This window comes from Scyliorhinus canicula, chromosome 13, assembly GCF_902713615.1.
Source record: "Scyliorhinus canicula chromosome 13, sScyCan1.1, whole genome shotgun sequence".
Taxonomy (NCBI): Eukaryota; Metazoa; Chordata; class Chondrichthyes; order Carcharhiniformes; family Scyliorhinidae; genus Scyliorhinus; species Scyliorhinus canicula.
This window is the reverse complement of record NC_052158.1, coordinates 135,827,575-135,852,972: the sequence shown is the minus strand read 5'-3', so window position 1 is coordinate 135,852,972 and position 25,398 is coordinate 135,827,575. Positions and strand designations below refer to the sequence as shown.

General features: G+C 45.3%; 1 protein-coding gene across 8 annotated transcripts in view; it reads right to left on the bottom strand.

The window, feature by feature from the left end:
* The window catches only part of agfg1a (ArfGAP with FG repeats 1a), a 97,436-nt gene that overhangs the window by 65,091 nt on the left and 6,947 nt on the right, over positions 1 to 25,398 (bottom strand). For all 8 annotated transcript variants that reach the window (XM_038815145.1, XM_038815148.1, XM_038815150.1 and 5 more), the window contains exons 2-3: positions 24,077 to 24,170; positions 406 to 521 (exon numbers count right to left, since the gene is read on the bottom strand). In XM_038815145.1, coding sequence (XP_038671073.1) covers positions 406 to 521; positions 24,077 to 24,170 — 210 coding nt within the window. The remainder of the gene's footprint in view (positions 1 to 405; positions 522 to 24,076; positions 24,171 to 25,398) is intronic.

Below are 25,398 nucleotides of genomic sequence, written 5' to 3'. Positions count from 1 at the left end.
ACCTCCTCTGTTTTTACATGACACGAAAAAGAGTGCGCTGACACTTTTTATGTCTTCATATTTCCTTTTTTCCTCCCCAAAGCATCATCCTACTTACTTCCAGGCTTTGTGCCATTCCTTAAAAGTTCTACATTTCCCATTTAATAACATCCTATATGTACCTCCCGTTCCACTTTCTCCCTCCCATCATGGTACTTTGTCTTGCATGTTGTACTTCCTTATGCACTTCCCTGCATTATTAACACAAAGCTCACTGCCTCGTGACATTGGCATGAATGTGCACAATCCTTTTATGGTCTGACAGCGGATGAGCTGAATTTGCTTTGAGTGAATATCACAAGGGACTGACTGGCACATCTCACTGTTTAACCAGGCCACATGAACAACCAGAGATTTAACATTTACCATCTTTTCTTCTCGTATTTTTCCTGCAGGAAATCCTTGACTTTCTGAGGATCTCTGAAATCTGGATAAACTGATGATCTTTCATCGTACAATCCCAGCCAAATCTGTTTACAGACCTGAATAATAAAATGCAGAAAATGGCATCCTGTTAAACATATCAAATGTACCAGTTTTAAGGATTTATCTTTGTATTAGTGCTTCACTAATTTTGCACAGATTAACTCCGAGGTTGCAAATCTAACTTCATGCCTTCAGTGAAATTCACCGGATGTGACTTCACCGGTGTCTTATTTCCTATATAAACTGCACCATCAATAAAATAAATCAGGATGTATAATCATGAGATGGATAGATAAGAAGGAGATGAATAATCCAGTTGAGCCAGCGGTACACAACCTGTTAGACCCCAGAAGCAAGCAACACCCTTCCAACGGTCACAGCCCTCCATCCAATTCAGGTTGAGGCACCAAATAGGTATCAAGGCTTTTACAGTTCACCAATTGAAAAATCAACAAGGGTTCTGCTATGAACTCGTGGATATAGACATGCCAGATTTTTTATTTATCGAATTTAGGGACGAGATTTGATATTCAAATGCCACTTAACTGAAGAATCTCTGATTGGGTCAATGAATTTAATTGGTTATATATGCTGCAGTCAGGGGTCAAGCAATGGAAATGTTTTGAAAGTTAGGTACAATTATTTTTTAAATCAATTTTCTTCAAGGAAAAAATACAAACACATTTTATGAAGGCATTGTAGAACAGGACTTGAGATAACTAAAGGAATACATTAGGGTAGTCTGTGCACAATGTACTGTTCCAAATATATGCACAATGTCAAGGGGAAGGTTGAGATAGCTTTATGGCAGACTCTGGGGTTTGGTATTTCGTAGGAGGATCAGAGGTTTTCCAGATGTGACAATGAGCTTTGTAAGATTGGGGTAATGGCCTTTGTGACACATTAGGAAGATATTATTTTGTGGGTTTCTGTTTGCTTCTCTCAGACAAGAGTCCGTATGTGTGTGGTAGGTGCTTAGGTCATATGAGGATCCAGGCATTGGTTCCAGATTGCTTGTTACTTCCTGGGTTCCATGCTGGGTCTGTATATCTCTCTTTCTGATTGGTATATTGGATTGGATTGGATTTGTTTATTGTCACGTGTACCGAGGTACAATGAAAAGTATTTTTCTGCAAGCAGCTCAACAGATCATTCAGTACATGGAAGAAAAGGGAATTAAACAAAATTCAAGAAAATACATGAGAATACACAATAGGGCAACACAAGATATACAATGTAACTACATAAGCATTGGCATCGGTTGACGCATACAGGGTGTAGTGTTAATGAGGTCAGTCAATAAAAGGGTCATTTAGGAATCTGGTGACAGTGGGAAAGAAGCTGTTTTTGAGTCTGTTCGTGCGTCTTCTCAGACTTCTGAATCTCCTGCCCGATGGAAGTTGGAAAATTGAGTAAGCCGGGTGGGAGGGATCCTTGATTATGCTGCCCGCTTTCCCTGCCATATCTGACCAGTGTGGGCAAGCCAAACTGGGGGTTGAGGTAGGGTGGGTGGTGAAGAGATGGGGAATATTAATTTTTGTATTTGGCTGCATAATGTGTACTAAGCTATACATTTAAAAAATAAATTTAGAGTACTCAATTCATTTTTTCCAATTAAGCGGCAATTTAGTGTGGCCAATCCACCTACCCTGAACATCTTTGGGTTGTGGGGGCGGAACCCACGCAAACACAGGAAGAATGTGCAAACTCCACACAGACAGTGTCCCAGAGCCGGGATCGAATCTGGGTCCTCGGCGCCAACAGGCAGCAGTGCTACCCACTGTGCCACCGTGCTGCCCCTAGGTATGCATTTTTTTGAATTGATTCTCTGCAAGAGGTGCAAACACTTTTTGAATTCAGTGTATAGTTAGAAGAAAACATTGTGCTACAATGCAATGTGCGTGTTTTTTAACAAATATTAGTTCTACAGCAAGTAAACCCAGCTACTTGAATTAAACGGCACGGCATTGTTCTTATGGTATTTGGATTGCAGTCCTGAGAAACCAGTGGAAAAAGTCAGAAGGTATGCAGCAATTAATAATTTTGGCCACAGAACTTCTAACATTTGTCTATCAGGTCAGGGTGAAACTCAATAACCTATATTTGTATAACACTTTTAATATAATGAAATATCCCAAGGAGCTTCACAAGAGTATTACACAACAAAGCATGACAACAAATCACATATAGTTTTCATAGAATTTACAGTGCAGAAGGAGGCCATTCGGCCCATCGAATCTGCACCGGCCCTTGGAAAGAGCACCCTACCTAAGCCCATAAGCCCACACCATCCCCGTAACCCCACCCAACCCAACCCTTTTTTGGACAATAAGGGCAATTTAGCATGATGATATTAGGTCAAAAACCAAAAGCAATTAGGTCAAATGACCAAACGCCTGGTCAAAGAGTAAGTTGGAACTTTCAAGCGGTTATTGGATAGGCACATGGAGCACACCAGAATGACAGGGAGTGGGGTAGCTTGATCTTGGTTTCGGACAATGCTCGGCACAACATCGAGGGCCGAAGGGCCTGTTCTGTGCTCTGCTGTTCTATGTTTTTAAGAAGCATCTCAAAAGAGGTAGAGATCCGAATGACACGGGCCCCAGTGGAACCCAACAAACCGTCCTGAAAATCAAACATTGTTGTAAAAATGTAAATATTATCCAGCGGTAAAGCCCCAGTCATGACTTTAGTGACAATGAAGGGCCTGAGGCCAGTTGGTCAGATCCATGTACAACTTTTTTCTTTGCCGTTGTATGACACTTGTCATGTGAGTGTCCCTTTAAGAAAGGTTTGGTCTCATCATGTGACTTGTAGCACGGCTTCAGTGATGTCATTTTGTGGGTGGAGCTGGCCTGTGGCTGTCAGGTGAGGGTTTTTTTGGTTTCAGTTTTCGTTTGGTTGCTTTGGACTGATAAAGAAGTGTTTTCCCTGTTTTTCCCTCTTTTCATTTTAAAAGCTGTTCCAGTGAAAAGCACATGGTTAGTGGCAAACTGCCTTGTTAATTTTTAAAGGTGGAGTTGTTTTCCGGAAGGAGTTTGAAACTGTTGGTTGAAAGAGGAACTGAATATCAGGGCAAGGAACAGTCCCAGTCAAGTGAGAACAGTGTGTGCTGGGCCACATCCTTGAAAGGGGTTTTGGTTTATTGGATTGTGTTATTGAATTGGAACGGCTAAGGGGGAATTTGTTAAGTGTTATATACATAGATTACTGTAGCTGTTGTGTAATCTTTATGTTTGCAATTGATGAAAAAAATTCTCGGTGTTTATATATATATACTCCTATATATATATAGAAAGATATATATGTTAACTACTATTCTTAGAATAAACCTTGTTTTGATCCTAGGAAATCTGGTGAATCACTCATGAAGCGAAGGCTTTTGTGCTTATCCTAACCAAATTCAACATAAAGGTTATAGATCAGGTGAACTTCATAATATACTTTGGAGTTTTTAAGCCCTGGTCCATAACACACTCTACGTTTGAAACCCAGCTCTTTTTCTTCTGGGTGGCACTTCACAGCGCAAGGATGCCAGATTTGATTCTGGGCTTGGGTTACTGTTTGTGGGGAGTCTGCATGTTCTCCCCGTGTCTGCGTGGGATTCCTCCGGATGCTTCGGTTTCCTCCCACAGTCCAAAGTTGTGCAGGTTAGGTTGATTGGTCACATTAAATTGCCCCGTAGTGTCCAAAAGTTAGGGGAGGTAGCTGGGTTATGGGGATAGGGTGGAGGTGTGGGCTGAGGAAGGGTGCTCTTTCAGTGGCTAGTGCAGACTCGATGGGCCGAATGGCCTCTTTCTGCACAGTGGATTCTATGACTCTCTTTTTTAAAATTCTGTAACTGTTAATTGAAATACTAATAAAAATATTTTCAAACAAAATGGAGGTAGAGATAGGGAGGCAACTCCAACGCTTGGTGCCAAGTCACCAAATGTAGAGCAATTATGATTGGGAATGCACAAGAGGCCAGAAGCGCAGATATCCCAGAGGATGGAGGTGTTGGAGGAGATTATAGATATAGAGAGGAGTATATCCATGGAGGGATCTGAGAACAAGGTAAGAATTTAAAAATCAAGGCTTACTTTACCGGGAGCCAATATAGGTCATCAAGCACAGGAGTGACAGGGGAACAGGATTTCCCGTGAGTTAACACATGGGCAGCAGAATTATGGATGACCTCAAATTTATAGAGATCAGCAAGGTGTGTGTTGATACTTCTGAGTCTCGAGGTAAACAAGGCCTTTCTTTGAACTGAACCTCCTACATTCTGTTGCAAATGTAGTCGTGACAGCCTTTTACTACTTCTTTCAATTACTCCTCATTTAACTGGTGATCTGATTCTCCATTCCAGGACTAATGTTTTCTGTGCCATCTTTTGATCTGGAAACAAACATGCCAGAGAGGAGTTTGCAAAGAACTTATAGGAGACTGAACATACTTCAGGCTCACAGTGGAAGACATTTGTGCATGCCTGAAAGTGAGGAATTGTCAAGGAGAGCACTTTTGTGAGGTCTCAGTTCTATTCTGTGTCCCCTCACCCTGTCAGCCTTCTTTCTAGGAACAGCCACGTAGCCAAAAACCCAACATTCTTCTGACCTTCCAGTGCATTAATTACAAACTGTGTGCAATTCATTAATTAAAGATCCAGAATTAGATCTCAAAATGTTTTAGTCTGTGGGCTCAAAGTTATGATAAAGAAACACAGACATACAGACCACCAATGGAAGTGGATAAAGTTCTGATAAAAGGGGAGCACCTGAACAAATAAAAATAACTAAAACCTGCATTTATATAGCATCTTTCATGTCCTTTGGGTTTGCCACTTGTGCTTTGGCTTTTGGAGTACAGCAATTGTTACCCTGTAGACAAATACAGGAGCCAATTTGCATTCAGCAAGATCCATAAAGAGGATTGGGCAAAATAACCAATTAATTGGTCTTTTTGGTGATGTTACCAAGAGATATGTAGTATTATGGTCACTGAATATATTCAAGACTGAATTTGACAGATTTTTGATCTGCAAGGGAATTAAAGGTTATGAAGTCAGGTGGAATGTGGAGTTATGGCCAGAATCACATCAACATGGTGGTGCAGGCTCAAGGGGGCAAATTGTCTATTCTCACTCCTATGTTCTTTTACCTAGACTTATAGGATTCCCCACTCTTTGAACAGTACCAAGAACCTTATATGTTCATACCTCATACCTCTTCATTCACCCGAGGAAGGAGAAGTGCTCCGAAAGCTCGTGTTTGAAACAAACATGTTGGACTTTAACCTGGTGTTGTAAGATTTCTTACTGTGAAGAACCTTGTATTCAACTGAACAGGTGTAATTCTTCATAATAGCACACCTCAGTACTGCATTGATGCATCTGCCTGGACTTCTCCTACAGTGGGGATTGAACCCACAACCTGACTCAGGAATTGTTCTCCTTAAAGAGAGGGTGAGGAGAGATTTGACAGATGTTCAAAGGGCCGCAACTTTCAGGCGTTGGATTGGGGGTGGGGCTACCCCAAAGATGCATTAGAGAATCCCTCTCGGATTTCCTAGGTAAGCACTTGCACAGCAATTGTCCAGAAGTGCTAATTTCCCCTGGACAAATGCGCTGTGAACCATCCAAAAAGGTTAAATTGCGAACTGGATGGTTCTGCCAGAGTTACGCTGCTCTGAAAAAGTCAGAAGAAATCTCTTCTAACTTCTGGGGAACTATTTTAAACATCCACATAGATCCCCCACCGCTGTCCAAAGGGATCTGGATGTCCTTGTTCATAAGCCACTGAACGTTAACGGACAGATTCAGCAAGTAGTTAAGAAGGAAAATGTATGTTACAGTGTTACCGCAAGAGAATTTGAGGACAGGAGTAGTGAAGACTTACTGACCACCACTGCCCCCCACAACTAAAAATCCCCCCCCCAAAACAGTATTGTCGATCCCACGACCCCCCCACGATTACAAAATTGCTATTCGGCTCCTGGAGTCTGCTCCACCTTTCAACTGGATCATGGCTGACCCTGGTCGATGCTGTTTCCCGCACTATCCCCATATCCCTTGACATCTTTAATATCTGGAAATTTATCGATCTGTCTTGAATATATTCAATGACTTAAGCCTCCAAAGCCTTCTGCACTAGAGAATTCGAAAGATACAACATTCTCTGCATGAAGAAATTTCTCATCTCAGTCCTGAATGGTCTATCCCTTGTTCTGAGACTGTGTCCCCTGGTTCTAGAACCACCAGCCAACTGAAACATTCTTCGAGCCCTGTCAGAACTTTATGCGCTTCATGGAAGTCACCTCTCATTCTTCTAAAGTCTAGAGATTATAGGCTCAGTCTCCTCAATCTCCCCTAATAGAACAATCTCCTCAATCCAGGGATCAGTTCAGTGACTTTTTGTTGCACTCCCTCAATGGCAAGTACCTCTTTCCTTAGGCAAGGAGACCAAAACTGTACACAATACTCCAGATGCAGTCTCGCCGGTGCTCTATACAGCTGCAGTAAGATTTCACTACTCCTGTCCTCAAATCCTCTTGCAATAATAGTACCACATACCATTTGCCTACTTCCTCTGCACATCAGTTTTCATTGGCTTGTGAACAAGGACACCCAGGTTCCTTTGAACATCTACACGTTCCAATGTCTCACTATTTAAGAAATACACTGGGCCGAATTCTCCGTTAGCCGACGGCGAGATCAGGGTGTGCGATCGGGGCGGAGAATAGCTCCCGACGCCAATATCGCGGCAGGCACCGGTTTGATGCCGAATTGCGATGCTCCGTCTCCTCGAAAACGGCATCAATGCGACTCAGGTCGCGGGTAGTTTAAACATCGTTTTCATATCATTAGTGGGCCCACCCATTCTCCGCCTCTGATGGGCCAAGTTCCGGACGGCACAGTCCACATGTGCTCTCAGAAATCGTGAAGCTGGAGAGAGAGCAAGCGTACGGACAGTGTCCAGCATTGCTATACCTCGCCGACAGTCTTGCCGCAGGCTGGGGGGCTTCTGCCAGGGCCCGGGGGTAGTGGGGGTGGCCAGAAGATGGGCTGTGGGGCGGGGTGAATGGGTACTTAACAGCATTACGAGTCATGCAGCTGCGCATGCCACCAACAGCCCGCTTTAAACCTGGTCCCCTGGGTCATTTAGGTCACCCCCCTGGGTACCCTCTGGCCCCAGTCGACCCATCAGCTGTATGAACACTCCAGCACAACCTGTCCCATCTTTTCGGCCTTGATCAGTGTGTGTGTATGTGTGTGTGTGGGGAGCGTATTGTTCATGTGTGGCTACAGTATGTCAGCCCTGCGAGTGTCCATCATGGATCTGGCGAATCCCGCTCCATTTTTCATGGGGTTTGATGGTGTTCCACGCGCTGTTGGTGCTAGCCCCTCACGGGTAGCGGAATCGGTGCAGATGCGGCGCCGAATTTTCTGTTGTAGAAGTCCATGGATTCTTCGTCTGCACTTAGCTGCAGAAACAGAGAATCCGGTCCCCTGCATTTTTGATTTTCCTTCATTCTGTCATTCAACAACCTCCAGTGAATCCAGTTACACAAAGCCCATAATATGTTTCTCGTCAGGAATGTGGGAAGTTAACAAGGTTAACAGTGAATTTGAGATGAAAATAAAATAACAGAAAAGTAACAAGATTAGCAGGAATCTAGAGACTTTGAGGTGTGAATGGCTATATCAGAAACATTGTTTACCAGAGACCAGTGGGGCTATCCATAGAACCATTGCAGAAGGAGGCCATTCAGCCCATTGGGACTGCACCGACCCTCTGAAAGAGCATCCTAACAAAGCTCCCACCCCAACCTGCACATCCCTGGACGCTACGGGTAATTTAGCATATCGAATCCACCTAACCTGCACATCTTTGGACTGTGGGAGGATACCGGACCCGGAGGAAACCCACGCAGACACGGGAAGAACGTGCAAACTCCACACAGTCACCCAAGGTTGGAATTGAACCTGGGCTCAATTTGAGAGAGCTGGACAGTAGAATCCACAGAAGGAATTATCAAAGAGACTGATCAGTGTAACTGCTAGCACCCTGTAGCCACCTGGGGTGGCCACTGCCCAACACAAAATGGAAGATTGCAAGGAATGCAGGGAAAATGGACATGTTGTAAAGCAAGCAGCTTGCAAAGCGATTGTATATTGGGACGACTGCAGAAACCAGTTTTGACTGTTGCAGAAACCAGACAGCACTGTGAAAAGAAACCAGTTAACATACTAATGAGGCGATACCGGCCGATCCCCAGATACAATGGAAACAAGTTAAACACAGATCGATACATTCTATGGAAGGCCAGACCCTTTGGAGCCAGAGAAGCCCAAAACAATAAGTCCCAAGAACCGCCCCAGCGACCGAGGAACTTCCCCATGATTGGGGGGTTCAAACATAATCGATTGGGAAGAGACCCAATTGATTCCAAGCAGGTAAAGGAGTCCGCCCAAAGGGGCGCGGATCCCCTGGGACCTATAAAAGAAAGGTCCCACACATGGTTCAGTCTCCTGTCTTCTGTTCCAGCCTTCGGACAGCAGTCACCAACAAGTAAGTGCCTCCCAACGACCGCTACCAGAGATAGGCACTCCTGAATCCCTTTTTAATTGATACCAACCTGAAGTCTGCAGACCAGAGCAGAGCAAGAGGCCTTGTTCCTGACCCAGCAGTTCCTTCGAGATAAGTATTAGTTATTTAGCGGTAGGAATAAGTTTAATCCTTTTAGCGTGTGCATGGGTAGTTATTATAATTGTATTATAATAAACTCTAGGTGTTTGGACTTACTAATTGGTGTACGGTTTTATTGCTTTGAACTTCACCTTGAAGCTTGTGGCGGTGTCTTAACGGCACCTGGCGACTCCAGAGCTTAGACAAGAAACAGAGCCAAATCGAGTGTTTAGCACACTCACCCCAGACATCACAACAACCCTCACTGGGGAAGCAGACTAGTTCTCCATCCAACAGTCACACAAGCCAGTTCCCTCTGTGATCCGAGCCATGGAGGCCTGTTCCAGCTAACATTTAGATCCATGGCAGATTACAGATATTATCCTCTAAAAGAAGCAGTCTGTGCCTTTGTTGAACCAGGAAGAGACATTTTCCCTGACTTGGTCACCTAAGTGGCATTGTGTGATTGTTAACAGTTTTCACCTGTAGAGTGACTAAAATTGGATGTTGCTTGGGAAGTGAGTTCAGGGAACGTGGATATATTTTGGTGACAAGAGGTAACTTCAGATAAAACAGTCTGTTTAGTTATTAATATACTTAAGTGTCATAGTGTATATCAGTCTTTTGTCATTATTTTCTTTTCTTTTACTTTAATAAATATTCTTTATTAATTGGATAACTAGACTGGTTCCTCCCTGGGCTGTACACAATTCCTCACATTACTCAAAACAAAAGTACACCACTGAAAAACAATGATTCAAGTTATCCTTTGGGATTTTGAGACACTCACAGGTAACAGCAGCGGGCTCTTGACAGTTTTAAAAGAAATACTAGTTTCAAAGGCAAGTAACTTTTGATGATCAAATTCAGGATTTTTTTCAATATCCCAGGATGAATGTTCAATTCCCAGTAAAAAAAATTCATCTCCAGCTGCACATTTTTCAATTTTTATAATGGACAGGTACTTTTTATAAAGGGAATGATGCCGTCATGTTTTTTTTTAAATTTAGAGTACCCAATTCAGGGGCAATTTAGCGTGGCCAATCCACCTGGCTTGCACATCTTTTGGGTTGTGGGGGCGAAACCCACGCAAACACGGGGAGAATGTGCAAACTCCACACAGACAGTGACCCAGAGCCGGGATCGAACTTGGGACCTCAGCGCCGTGAGGCTGCAGGGCTAACCCACTGCGCCACCCTGCTGCCCGATGCTGTCATGTTTTGAAGGTCAACAGAGAAGAATAATCTTGACATCACGTGAGCCTGTAATGCTGCTATGGGCGGCACGGTAGCACAGTGGTTAGCACTGGTGCTTCACAGTGCCAGGGTCCCAGGTTCGATTCCTGTCTTGAGTCACTGTCTGTGTGGAGTCTGCATGTTCTCCCAGAGTCTGCATGGGTTTTCTCCGGGTGCTCCGGTTTCCTCCCACAAGTCCTGAAAGACGTGCTTGTTAGGTGAATTGGACATTCTGAATTCTCCCTCTGTGTACCCGCACAGGTGCCGGAATGTGGCAACTGGGGGCTTTTCACAGTAGCTTCATTGCAGTGTGAATGTAAGCCTACTTGTGACAATAAATAGTATTCTTATTGTTATTATTAAGTAGCATATTTTAGGAGTCAGGGTGCAAAAAGCTTGGGCTAATGCACTTTTGGTGTGATATTAAAGATTTTAATATTGTGCTAATAATAACGTTTGTTTTAATATACCATATCCCTATTTCTTTGTGCAATCACTCCTGGATCAAAGTATCCTTTCCTCGCAGTCTTACAACATTAAAATATTGTGATTTCTGCCAGTATCTTAGACACTGTTGGTGTCTGGTCTGGGATTGTAATAATATTTGGAAAATTTGTAAAACATTTGGTTTAAAAGAGATTTTCAACTGTGCTGAACGTAGGTCCCATATTCTGGGGAGCTAAACAATACACCCAACTGAAAATAAAACAGCCCAATAAAAACAAAGTGTGGTGGTTACATTCCACAAGGTTTCAGTCATTTAAGCAGAGGTAAAGAAAATCTATTTTTTTAAAATTTAGAATACCTAATTCATTTTTTCCAATTAAGGGACAACTTAGCGTGTCCAATCCACCTAGCCTGCACATCTTCGGGTTGAGGGGTGAAACTCACGCAGATACGGGGAGAATGTGCAAACTCAAAGAACAAAGAAAAATACAGGCCCTTCGGCCCTCCAAGCCCGTGCCAACCATGCAGCCCGCCTCAACTAAAATCTTCTACACTTCCTGGGTCCGTATCCCTCTATTCCCATCCTATTCATGTATTTGTCCAGATGCCCCTTAAATGTCACTATCATCCCTATTTCCACCACCTCCTCCGGCAGCGAGTTCCAGGCACCCACTACCCTCTGTGTAAAAAAAACTTGCCTCGTACATCTCCTCTAAACCTTGCCCCTCGCACATTAAACCTATGCCCCCTAGTAATTGACCCTTCTACCCTGGGGAAAAGCCTCTGAGTATCCACTCTGTCTATGCCCCTCATAATTTTGTAGACCTCTATCAGGTCGCCCCTCAACCCCCCGTCGCTCCAGTGAGAACAAACCAAGTTTATTCAACCACTCCTCATAGCTAATACCCTCCATACCAGGCAACATTCTGGCAAATCTCTTCTGCACCCTCTCTAAAGCTCTACATCCTTCTGGTAGTGTGGCGACCAGAATTGAACACTATACTCCAAGTGTGGCCTAACTAAAGTTCTATACAGCTGCAACATGACTTGCCAATTCTTCTACTCAATGCCCTGGCCAATGAAGGCAAGCATGCCATAAGCCTTCTTGACTACCTTCTCCACCTGTGTTTCCCCTTTCAGTGACCTGTGGAGCTGTACACCTAGATCTCTCTGACTTTCAATACTCTTGAGGGTTCTACCATTCACTGTATATTCCCTACCTGCGTTAGACATTCCAAAATGCATTACCTCACATTTGTCTGGATTAAACTCCATCTGCCATCTCTCCGCCCAAGTCTCCAAACGATCTATATCCTGCTGTATCCTCTGATAGTCCTCATCGCTATCCGCAATTCCACCTACCCTTCTTAAACAAAGGAACAACATTGGATATTCTCCAGTCCTCCGGGACATCACCTAAAGACAGTGAGGATCCAAAGATTTCTGTCAAGGCCTCAGCTATTTCCTCTCTAGCCTCCTTCAGTATTCTGGGATAGATCCCATCAGGCCCTGGGGACTTATCTACCGTAATATTTTTCAAGACGCCCAATACCTCGCCTTTTTGGATCTCAATGTGACCAGGCTATCTACACACCCTTCTCCAGACTCGACATCCAACAATTCCTTCTCTTTGGTGAATACTGATCCAAAGTATTCATTTAGTACCTCGCCCATTTCTTCTGGCTCCACACATAGATTCCCTTGCCTATCCTTGAGTGGGCCAACCCTTTCCCTGGCTACCCTCTTGCTTTTTATGTATGTGTAAAAAGCTCTGGGATTTTCCTGAACCCTATTTGCCAATGACTTTTCATGACCCCTTCTAGCCCTCCTGACTCCTTGCTTAAGTTCCTTCCTACTTCCTTATATTCCACACAGGCTTCGTCTGTTCCCAGCCTTCTAGCCCTGCCAAATGCCTCCTTTTTCTTTTTGACGAGGCCTACAATATCTCTCGTTATCCAAGGGTCCCGAAATTTGCTGTATTTATCCTTCTTCCGTACAGGAACATGCCGGTCCTGAATTCCTTTCAACTGACATTTGAAAACTTCCCACATGTCAGAAGATGATTTACCCTCAAACATCCGCCCCCAATCTAGGTTCTTCAGTTCCCGCCTAATATTGTTATAATTAGCCTTCCCCTAATTTAGCACATTCACCCTAGGACCACTCTTATCCTCGTCCGCCAGCACTTTAAAACTTACTGAATTGTGGTCACTGTTCCCGAAATGCTCCCCTACTGAAACTTCTACCACCTGGCCGGGCTCATTCCCCAATACTAGGTCCAGTATAGACCCTTCCCTAGTCCGACTGTCTACATATTGTTTTAAGAAGCCCTCCTGGATGTTCCTTACAAACTCTGCCCCGTCTAAGTCCCTAGCACTAAGTGAGTCCCAGTCAATATTGGGGAAGTTGAAGTCTCCCATCACAACAACCCTGTTGTTTATACTTGTTTCCAAAATCTGTCTATCTATCTGCTCATCTATTTCCCGCTTGCTGTTGGGAGGCCTGTAGTAAACCCCCAACATTGTGACTGCACCCTTCTTATTCCTGATCTCTACCCATATAGCCTCGCTGCCCTCCGAGGTGTCCTCCTTTAGTACAGCGGTGATATTCTCCCTAACCAGTAGTGCAACTCCTCCAACCCTTCTGCATCCCCCTCCATTCCGCCTGAAACATCTAAATCCTGGAACGTTTAGCTGCCAATCCTGTCCTTCCCTCAACCAGGTCTCTGTAATGGCAACAACATCATAGTTCCAATTACTAATCCAAGCTCTGAGTTCATCTGCCTTATCTGTAATACTTCTTGCATTAAAACATATGCACTTCAAGCCACCAGACCCGCTGTTTTTAGCAACATCTCCCTGTCTGCTCTTCCTCAGAGCCATACTGGCCCTATTCCCTAGTTCTCCCTCAATGCTTTCACCTTCTGACCTATTGCTCCGGTACCCACCCCCCTGCCATACTACACGGACAGTGACCCAGAGCTGGGATCGAACCTGGGGCCTCGGCGCCGTGAGACTGCAGTGCTAACCCACTGCGCCACTGTGCCACCCGTAAAGAAAATATTTTAACCAAGTTATTTTATGGTGAACTATTAGCTGAGGGGTAAAACTTGCTGAACCAAAAAAGAAAACAAAATAATGCAGTTACTACAGACTGGATGATTCAAAATGGTATTGGATGTATTTCTAAACTGAGTAAACAATCAAAATAGACTGAGTGAATCTCAACTCCTTCCTGGTTGATGCAAGCTCCTCATAAAGGAGATAGTAATTGTGGACAAAGAAAAGACAATTACAGACAAATCGGAGATAAACAGATATTTATATAATTGCAGCTATACTTTCATGATTCAAGCTATTTATAAATTTGCTGACAAAACAATTTTCATGCTCAGAACAAATCTATTTTTAACCTGCAATCTTCAATTCGTGCCAAGTTTGATCTGCAGAGACACACACACACCAATTGTTGCCACATCGTAACATTTTCTGTAGTTTCCACAGCATTCATTCTGGAGAACAGTTAATATTTTTCTACAATAATTCTGCCTTACTGTCCGTACTACTCTGCATTAATATTTTACCTGGTACCTAAACTAAAACTATTTCAAGCATTTCCCTAAAATGGTAAATGCAATTGTAACTAGATCACCAATAAACAAAACTGAAAAAGTGGTATTAATGAATGTTATATGAATAGACGGTAATGATGACTTTGGGTGGGTGGACACTAAAAACAATGGCAGTAGAGCAGAGGTCATTCATTGCATGCTTCCATGTGGATTTAGTGTTGTTTAAGATCTACAGCATGGCTCGCATGGAGGATATTGAAAAGCAAATGATACAAAATGTAATACAGACGCACTCTTGAACTGAAGCTGAGTGATACAAGCTATGAAGTGCTCCATGAGGGACTATTCCAAAATGATTGAATAGTGTACACCAGGAATGAACAGCAAAAGGCTGTGGAAGATAGTGCATGCTACAATTTTACTAACTGTTAACTGTCTGATTGACCCCCAGAGACCAAGCAGCCAAGTTATATCTGTATTTATATTACTTATTTTATGCTTTGCCTTGTTTGAATTTTGTGGACAAGGTTGGTGGTTTGGAAAGGGCAATTCCTATCGTAAAATACTGTGAATGCTGGAAACTGAAATAACAGAAGATGCTCGAAGTACTCAGCAGGCCAGGCAGCATCTATGGAGTGAGAAACAGAGTTAAGGTCTGTGACAAATCGAAAAGGAAGGCTTGGCATTGGATGGAAGACAGGTCTGAAAAAAATTACAAAAGGGATGTGGAAGGCAAAAAGGGAGTAGCAGCAGGTCACGAAAAGAAACAAAAGACAAATATCTATTTTTAAAAAAAATATTTTCATTCAAGGCATTTTCATACATACAAAAAGAATCAGAACAACCAAATAATTGAGTAAATAACCAACAGCCAAGCCCCACCTGCGCCCCTGATGCTACCCCCTCACATCTCTCCTTCCTCATTTTAACCCCGTTACTGACTCCTCAAACCCCCCCTTACTGACCCCCTCAAACCTCCTTAAAGAAATAAATAAACGCCTTCCACCTCCGGGTGAACCCATCTGCCGACCCCCTCATCGCAAACTTGACCTTCTCCAGCCTCACCACACTCACGCTTTTGCCGACTCCAAGTCCCACCAACCTAGCAAAATCCATCTCCGGGCTATCAGGGAGACAAAAGCCAAAATATCGGCCTCTCACCCCCTGGACCCCGGGTCTTCCGACATCCCAAATATCGCCAACTCTGGACTCGGAACCACCTCCACACCCAGTACCTCTGTCATCACGTCCTAGAACCTCTGCCAGACCCCCTCAGTCTCAGACACGCCCAGGACATGTGATCCCGATTTGCGGGGGCCCCCTAAGCATCATCCACATTTATCCTCTACCCCCTCAAAGAACATACTCATCCTCACCACCGTCATATGAGCCCTATGCACCACCTTAAACTGATCCTCTCACATGATGAGGACGTGCTCACCCTCCGCAAGGCCTCCACCCACGTCTCAGCCCTCACCTACCATTCCAGCTCCATCTACCTTTTCCTCTTAATATCTCCCATCAGGGCTCCCTTCCACTCCATCAACTCCTTATATACATCCAACACCTTCCCCTCTCCTATTTCGTCCTTGAACAGCACCTTATCCTGCAACCCCAGGAGGGGCAGCCCAGGAAAGGATGGCACCTCTCTCTTTACAAAGTCCCGAATCTGCAGGTACCTAAAGCCGTCCCTCCTGGGCAATTCAGACACTTCCTCCAGCACCGTGAATTTGCCCCTTATGAACTAGTTGCCAAAGCGCTCAATCCCTACCTGGCGCCACCCCTAAACCTTGCATTCAGCCTCGCTGGCGCAAATCTATGATTACAGGGCAGCACAGTGGCTAGCACTGCTGCCTTGCAGCACCAGGGACCCGGGTTAGATTCCGACGTCGGGTGACTGTTTGGAGGTTGCACATTCTCCAAGTGACTGCATGGGTTTCCTCCGGCTGCTCCGATTTCCTCCCACAGTCCAAAGATGTGCAGGTTAGGTTGATTGGCCATGCTAAACTGCCCCTAGGTGGGGTTCTGGGGATAGAGTGCAGGTTTGGGCCTCGGTCGGGTGCTCTTTCAGAGGGTTGGTGCAGACTCAGTAGGCCAAATGGCCTCCTTACAGTGACTGAGGGGAGTGTGAAAAGGGAGGTGGCCAAGGCAGGATTGAGGGTGTTGTACCTAAATGTGCGCAGTATACGGAACAAGGTAAATGAGATTGTTGCGCATATTGAAATTGGCCCGTACGATGTTGTGGGCATCACAGAGATGTGGCTGCAAGGAGATCAGGGCTGGGATCTAAATATCCAAGGATATATGTCCTATCGAAAGGACAGGCAGATTGGCAAAGGGGGCAGGGTTGCATTGTTAGTAAGGAATGAAGTTAAATCGATAGCAAGGAGTGATATAAGACCAGAAGGCATACAATCTCTGTGGGCAGAGTTGAGGAATCGCAAAGGTAAAAAGACCCTGATGGGAGTTATGTACAGGCCCCCTAGCAGTAGTCAGGATGTGGGAGATAGAAAAGGCATGTAAATAAAGGCAATATTCCAATAATCATGGGGGACTTCAATATGCAGGTGGACTTGGAAAATCAGGTTGGTAGTGGATCCCAAGAAATGGAATTTGTGGAATGTCTAAGAGATGTTTTTTTGGAGCAGCTAGTGACAGAGCCTACTAGGGAACAGGCAATTCTGGATTTAGTGATGTGTAATGAGGCAGACTTGATTAGGGAACTCAAAGTGAAGGAACCCTTAGGGAGCAGTGACCACAATATGATAGAATTTACCCTGCAGTTTGAGAGGGTGAAGCTGCAATCAGATGTAACAGTATTACAATTAAATAAGGGTAACTACAAAGAGATGAGGGAGGAGCTGGCCAGAGTTGACTGGAAAAGGAGCCTAGCAGGGACGACAGTGAAACAGTAATGGCAGGGGTTTTTGGGGGTTATTAGGGAGGCACAACAGAAATTCATCCCAAGGAGGAGGAAACATGCTAAGGGGAGGACAAGGCATCCATAGCTGACGAGGGATGTCAAGGACAGCATGAAGGCTAAAGAAAAAGCATACAAACTGGCGAGGATTGGGGGGAAACCAGAGGACAACAAAAAAAGTAATAAGGGGGGAGAAGAACTTGTCGTATGAGGAACGTTTGAGGACTGGGTCTGTACTTGTTGGAGTTGAGAAGGATGAGAGGGGATCTTATTGAAACTTACGAAATACTGTGAGGCCTGGATAGAGTGGACGTGGAGAGGATGTTTCCACTTGTAGGAAAAACTAGAACCAGAGGATACCATCTCAGACTAAAGGGATGATCCTTTAAAACAGAGATGAGGAGGAATTTCTTCAGCCAGAGGGTGGTGAATCTGTGGAACTCTGTCGCAGAAGGCTGTGGAGGCCAAATCATGGAGCGTCTTTAAGACAGAGTAGATAGATTCTTGATTAATAAGGTGATCAGGGGAGAAGGCAAGAGAATGGGGATGAGAAAATATCAGCCATGATTGAATGGCGGAGCAGACTCGATGGGTCGGGTGGCCTAATTCTGCTCCTATATCTTATGGTCTTCTGCATTGTAGGGATTCTATGCTATGATTCCAGATCGGCGCCCACACCGAGGCACTCTCCAGCCCCAGATGCTGCCTCCACTTCCCCCACATCCTTAGAGCCGGCGTCACCACTGGGCTCGCAGAGTACCTGGCTGGCGAAAACAGTAACGGCACCAACATCAAAGCCCTCAAACACGTACCCCTGCACGATGCCACCTCTACCTGGCTCCACACCGACCCCTCCCCCATGGCCCATTTCCTTACCAAAGCGATGTTCGCCGCCCAATAATAGTACATCATGTTTGGCAATGCCAGTCCCACCCCCCAACCCCTCGCCCCCGCTCCAAGAAAGCCCCCCACATCTGCGGGGCCTTTCCCGCCCACACAAACCCGGAAATCAAGCCATTAACCTTCCTAAAAAATGACTTGGGAGCAAAGATTGGGAGGTTCTGCAATACAAAACAGAAACCTAGGCAGCACCATCATTTTCACTGTCTGCACTTGCCCTGCCAGCAACAGCAACAACACATCCCACCTCTTGAAGTCCACCTTTATCTGCTCTACCAGCCGAGCCAAGTTTAGTTTATGCAATTGCACCTGACTCCACGCCACCTAGATATCCAAATACCTGAACCTCGTCCCACCACCCTAAATGGCAACTCACCTAATCTCCTTTCCTGCCCTCCAGCCTCAATCCGGGAACACCTCGCTCTTTCCGATATTCACTTTGTATCCCGAAAACCAGCCAAATAACCCAGGATCTCCATGATGCCTCCGAGTCCGAAATATACAGTAACAGGTCATCCACGTACAATGAGAACCCTGTGCGCGACGCTACCCCCTCCCCCCCCCCAATCATTCAATCCTTCTCCAGCCACTCGATGCCCCAAGTGCCATTGCCAGTGGCTCTATCACCAAGGCGAAAAGAAACAGGTATAGTGGGCATCACTGCTCGTCCCACGATGCAGCCCGAACTCACTCGGTTCATCCGCACACTCACCGAAGCCTTATATAACAGCTCGACCCAATCTACAAACCGTTGCCTGAACCATCCCAGCACCCCCAACAAATACACCCACTCCACCCGATTAAAGGCCTTCTCCGTGTCCATCATCACCACTAGCTCCTGCCCCTCCAAAGGTAGCCTCCTCACATTCGCCGACAACTGCCCCCCCCCCCCCCCCCCCCCCCCCCCCCCCTTCACAAATCCAGTCTGATCTTCGCCTATCACCCCACCGGACACAGTCTTCAATTTACGATGTCAACACCTTTGCCAATAACTTGGCATCCACGTTCAATAGTGATATCGGGTGGTACAACCCACTACTCCGGATCTTTATCCTTCTATAAAATCAGAGAGGTGGAATCCTGCAACAATGTAGGGGGAGATTCCACCCTCTCCCTTGCTTCATTATACGCCCTCACCAGCAGTGACCTCACATGCACTCCAAACCTTTTATAAAACCGTAAGAAGTCTTACAATACCAGGTTAAAGTCCAACATGTTTGTTTCAAACACTAGCTTTCGGAGCACTGCTCCTTCCTCAGATGAAGCAGTGCTCCGAAAGCTAGTGTTTGAAGCAAACATGTTGGACTTTAACCTGGTGTTGTAAGACTTCTTACTCTGCTCACCCCAGTCCAACGCCGGCATCTCCACATCATTTTATAAAACCCTAACGGGACCCGTCCAGTCCCAGGACCTTCTCTGCCTGCATCGTCTCCATACTGTCCATCACCTCCCTCAGCCCAATTGGGCGCCCAGTCACTGATCCAGCCCCTCCTCCACTTTGGGAAACTCTAACCCATCGCCACATTCCCACCTCCCTGATTGGGGGCTCTGACTTGTAAAGCCTCCTAGAAAATGCCTCAAACACCCCATTCACCCCCTCCAGGCCCATCACCACCTTGCCCTTATTAACCCTAACTCTACCGATCTTCCTCGCCACCTCTTGCTTTCTCAACTGATGAGCCAATATCCTGCTTGCCTTTTGCCTATACTCATACACTGCCCTCTGGAGCTGCCCCACTTCCTTCCCCATAGAAACTAACCCAAACTCCATCTGGGGCCTCCGCCTCTCCTTCAGACCTGCCTCCAGCGCCTCCAAAGAATCTTGTCCGTCTCCTCCCATTCCGTCACCCCCCTGACTACCGCCTTGAATGCCTCCCACAGCATGGCGGCTGTGACCTTCCCTCCCCCATCTTATTTAGCTCACACGTAGCCCCGAAAGGCAGCCCGCACCTACACCTCCTCCTCTGCCAACAACCCAATATCCAGCCTCCACTGCGGGTCAACTGCAAACCCACCCAGTGTGGCCTGTGGTCAGAAACCACAATCACTGAATACTCCGAATCGGTCACCTCCACCAGCAATGTCTTGTCCACCACAAAAAAAAAATCAATCCCAGAGTACACCTAGTGCACATGGGAGATGTCCCTCGGCCTCTCAAACTTCCACAGGTCCACCCCCCAACACATTCCATAAACCCCCTCAGCTCCTTAGCCACTGCCGACACCGAGACTTTGAACTCGTCCAGTCCAAGCTTGGATCTATGACCAGTGTTAAATTCCCCCCACAATCAACCAATGGAAGTCCAAGTCCGGAATCTTCCCCAACACCCGCCTCATAAAATCCACGTGTCCCAATTCGGGGCACAAACGTTTACCAGAACCACCGGCATCCCCTCCAGCTTTCCACTCACCATCACATGTCTCCCCCCCCGGATCGGCCACAACTCTCCCACCTCGAACACAACCCACTTATTAACCAACACCGCCACCCCCCTCATTTTTAAATCCAGCCCCGAATGAAACACCTGCCCCACCCATCCCTTCCTCAACCTTGTCTGGTCCCCCAGCTTCAGGTGCATCTCCTGCAAAAATGCCACGCTTGCCTTCAAACTCCTCAGATGCGTAAACACACGTGACCGTTTAAGGGGCCCATTCAACCCCCTCACGTTCCACGTGACCAGCTTGTTGGAGGGAGTCCTGCCCCCTACCCCTGCCGATCAGCCATATCCCTTTTTGTGCCATTTCCCGGCCCGCGTCACGCAACCCTCCATGCCCTCCCTCGGATGTCCACCATCACCGCTCCCGTCCCAACTGCGCTACACCAAAGGCACCCATGTCAGCAACCCTCCTCCCCTGAACAAAAGAACAACCAACTCCAACCCCCCCCCCCCGGCAACTCCATCCCATTCCATTTGCTGGTCTGCCCCGCCTATCGGAGGATCTTCTCCTTGTCCAGAAGGCGGTGCAACCGCACCACCATTGCCCTCGGCGGTCCGCCCGCCTGCGGCATCCTCCTCAGCGTCCCGTGCGCTCGGTCTACTTACAGAGACTTATCAAAGACCCCTTCCCCATCAATTTCCTGAGCATCCTTGCCACATACACCATGGCCTCCACACCTTCAATTCCATTAGGCATCCCGGCAATCCTTATCTTGTCTGGCCCCCTTGGGGAGAGGGGGGAGAGGGGGGGAGGGGGGGGGGGGGGAGAGGGGGGATATATGCTACCACAGTAGACGGTAATATTTGAATTAATGATGTTGTAAAAATGTCCTTTCAAGAAGGAAACCTGCCATCCTTATCTTGTCTGGCCTACATGTGACCCCGAGACACATAGTGATATGGTTGACTCTTAAATGCTCTCTAAAATGGACACTCTCAGTGTGTATCAGTCCGCTTAAAAAATCACTTTCTGTAACTCGTGTTGTGGGTATATCTGTACCACATGGACTACAGCAGTTCAAGAAGTCAGCTCACCATAACCTTGTCAAGATCAATTAGGGATTGGCAATAAATGCTGCCTTAGCCAGAAACACCCACATACATCACATGAATGAATAAAGAAATTGAGAAATTTACCAATTACCACTAAGAATTAATCTTAAGATATGTAAACAGCATCCAAACTACATTATCAGAATTTTAACACTGCACTAGGCAATCTCTAAAGCTCATTTTCCAAAGTTGGCAACTCTTAAAATGTCACTACTAATAATGGACAGGTAAACTCAACTATGCAAAACAAGCATGAGCTCAGGTATGAACTACAAAATAACCAGGAGGCTAAGCTTCCCTTTTCCACTGAAGGTTAGTGTCAACTTCAATTAAGGTAATAAGTGAAATTTTGGAATTAATATTTGACCCCCTCCAATGTCCAGTTATTCCTCAGCACATTAAACATACAAGGCTTTAAAAATATTGGCTCTCAAGCAACAGCGAACATATTACCTCTTGGTTATGGGACAGAGGCATTGTTCTCAATCCCGATCACCATTTTGTTTGAAGAATGTGTATGGAAACATCAGATGAGGGAAAGGTTATGCTCAGTTGGATGTGTTGCTTAACGTGAATCATTTAACTATACTCATAATAATAATAATCGCTTATTGTCATAAGTAGGCTTCAAATGAAGTTACTGTGAAAAGCCCCTAGTCGCCACATTCCGGCGCCTGCTCGGGGAGGCTGGTGTAGCCACCTAAGATGGACACTGGGCTACAAAATGGAGAACTGCTAAGGCTGCAGGGAAAAACAGTCTTAGCAAGGACAAGCAGTTTGCAGGAGACTAATTAGCATTCTGCACGTACAGAAACCAGTTTTTGGCCAGGTGCAGAGTTTCAGCCAAAGGTGTAAATGGCAACAAGATCTACATAGTAATGAGGTGATCCAGATCCAGACCCCGCACAATAGAAACATTTAAGTATGAATGGATACTTTTGAGTAGACGCCCAGACAGAACGGCACCACAGTATCCAACACAAAGAACCGTAGGGACCGCCCTACCCATCGAGGAACGACCCTCAGATTGGGGGGGTTTAGAAGATATCGATTGGGAAAGGGCCAATCGATACATGGCAGGTAAAAGGCCCGCCCCACGGGGGCACGGACTTCTAAGGCCTATAAAAGTAGACCCCGCACATGGTTCGGTCTGCTTTGGCTCCGGCTCTGACTGCTACTTTTGCTCCGGCTCCGCTTTGCTGATACATCGCATCCTGACTCCAGTTCCATCACCAGCCGTTGAGCCATCAGCCATCGAACTGTAAGTGCCAATACAACGATCGCTACGTGATCCAGACCTTGCTAGATCCTGACAACTTTAAGTACCTGAGAGTTGCAGACCAAGAACGGGACGAAGGCCTTGTCCCCTGACCTTGCCTGTTCCTGTCTAGATAAGTATTTTAGTTGTTTAGTATTAGAAGTAAGTTAGTCTCTTTAGCGTATGCATGTGTATTTTTTTGGTTTTTTTTGTTTTTAAATTTAGAGTACCCAATTATTTTTTCCAATTAAGGGGCAATTTAGAGTGGTCAATCTACCTACCCTGCACATCTTTGGGTTGTGGGGGTGAAACCCACGCAGACACGGGGAGAATGTGCAAACTCCACACGGACAGTGACCCAGGGTCGGGATTCGAACCCGGGTCCTCAGCGCCGTAGGCAGCAATGCTAACCACTGGCGTATGCATGTGTATTTATTATATTTGTCATAATAAATATCAATCGTTTGGACTTACTAATCGGTGTACAGATTTATTACTTTGAACCTGACCTTGATATACTTGTGAGGTGTCTAAATACGGCACCTGGCGACTCCTGAGCATAATTACATACACAGAGCCATAGTAGTGTTAAGCACACGGCCTTTAAACGGAGGCGTGTTAATACACTCCAGTAAAACGAGCAACACTGGTACGGGAATTGAACTTGCGCTGCTGGGCTTGCTCTGCAGTACAAGCCAGCTGTTTAGTTACTGTACTAAACCAGTCCTATTACCAAGGGTCAAAAAACATGTCACTTTGGCAAGATACAGTTTGTGAGGGGGATGTATTTTGAAAATAGTCAACCCAGGGAGATCCTAGTCTTTTGCTAGATTAGCCTGCATTCCCACTGTTTATATTCTAAATTCTGGGGTATTTGTCACAAGTGGACTGATCTCAAACTGATCGGCTTTACCGATAAACCTGAAGAGTTCAAGGTGATCCTAGGTAAAGAGCCAGAACATTTTCTACCAAAAAAAAGTTGTTTGTTCCATATAGTTCCATCCAAGAGAATCAAACCTGAAGTCAGATGAAATAAATCAAAACCATGCCGATGATCAACATTATCTTGTGTCACCTCAATAAGTAAATTAAATCATTTGAAACAAGTTCTCAAACACACTTACCTCATTGCCATGTTTTTGGAGAAACTCAATTTCCTGCTGTGTGAAAGTGGTCATGGAGATTGACTTGACTCTATGCGGAGGATTCAACCCACGTCTAGAGATTTAAACACAAAATTGATATTTCCAACCGTTACAAATTGTGCACTTCACACATCCAGAAACTTTTAAATAACTTTAGTTCATGGATACACTTCTAGTCGTAGACACATTAAGTTTTACAAGCCAATAATTCCCTCATAAATCATTTCTCCCTGGCCAGAGGGCATAATTTACTGCTAGAACTAGGTTAGAGGGGGAGGCAGAGGAAAAATCAAGAACACAGTAAATCAAAAGATTCTAATTTTCTCTCTAGGAGACAATTTCCAATCTGTCCCATTTGGCAAAACACAGGCATATAAGAACATATGAAATATGAGGAGTAGACCACCAGCCCCTCGAGCCTGCTGCACCATTCAATCACAGCTGATCTTCAGTCTCAACACTTTTCCACCCACTCCCTAAATCCCTTGATTCCTGAGAGACCAAAAACTTGTCAATTTCAACCTTAAATATACTCTGCAAAGGAGTATCCACAAGCCTCTGGGATAGAGAATTCCAAAGATTCACAATACTGAGTGAAGTATTTCTCCTAATCTCAGTCCAAAATGATCTACGTCTTATCACAAAACAGTGTCCTTGTTCTAAATCCCCCAGCCAGGGGAAACAACCTCTCAGTCTCTAGCCGATCAAGTTCCTTAAGAATCTTATATGTTTCAAGATCACCTCTCATTCTTCGAAACTTCAGAGTGTAGGTCCAATTTACTCAGCCTCTCATCATGGGGCTAGCTGCTCAGCCCAGGAACCATCCAGTAAAGCTTTGCTGTACCAGCTCCAATGCAAGTATATTCTTCCGAAGATGGAGATCAAAACAGCACATACTACTCTAGGTGTGGTCTCAGCAAACCTCTGTACAACTTCAGCATGACTTCTTAATTCCTGTTCTCCAAGCCCACTGCAATAAAGCCAACATGCCATTTGCCTCCCTAATTGCTTCCTGTACTTGCATGCTGACTTTGTGTTTCTTGCAAGAGTACACCCATGTATTTCTAATCATCAACATTTAGAAGTTTCACACCATTTAAAAATATTCTCCTTTGCTATTCTTACTACCAAAGTAAATAGTATCATACTTTCCCATATTATAGTCCATTTGCCACCTTGGTGCCCACTTAATTAACTTGTCTATACCTCTTTGCAATATGTGTCCACCCCACAGTTAAATTCCTACCTAGCTTTGTACCATCACCAAACCTAGATACATTACTCTCTATCCATCCAAGGTT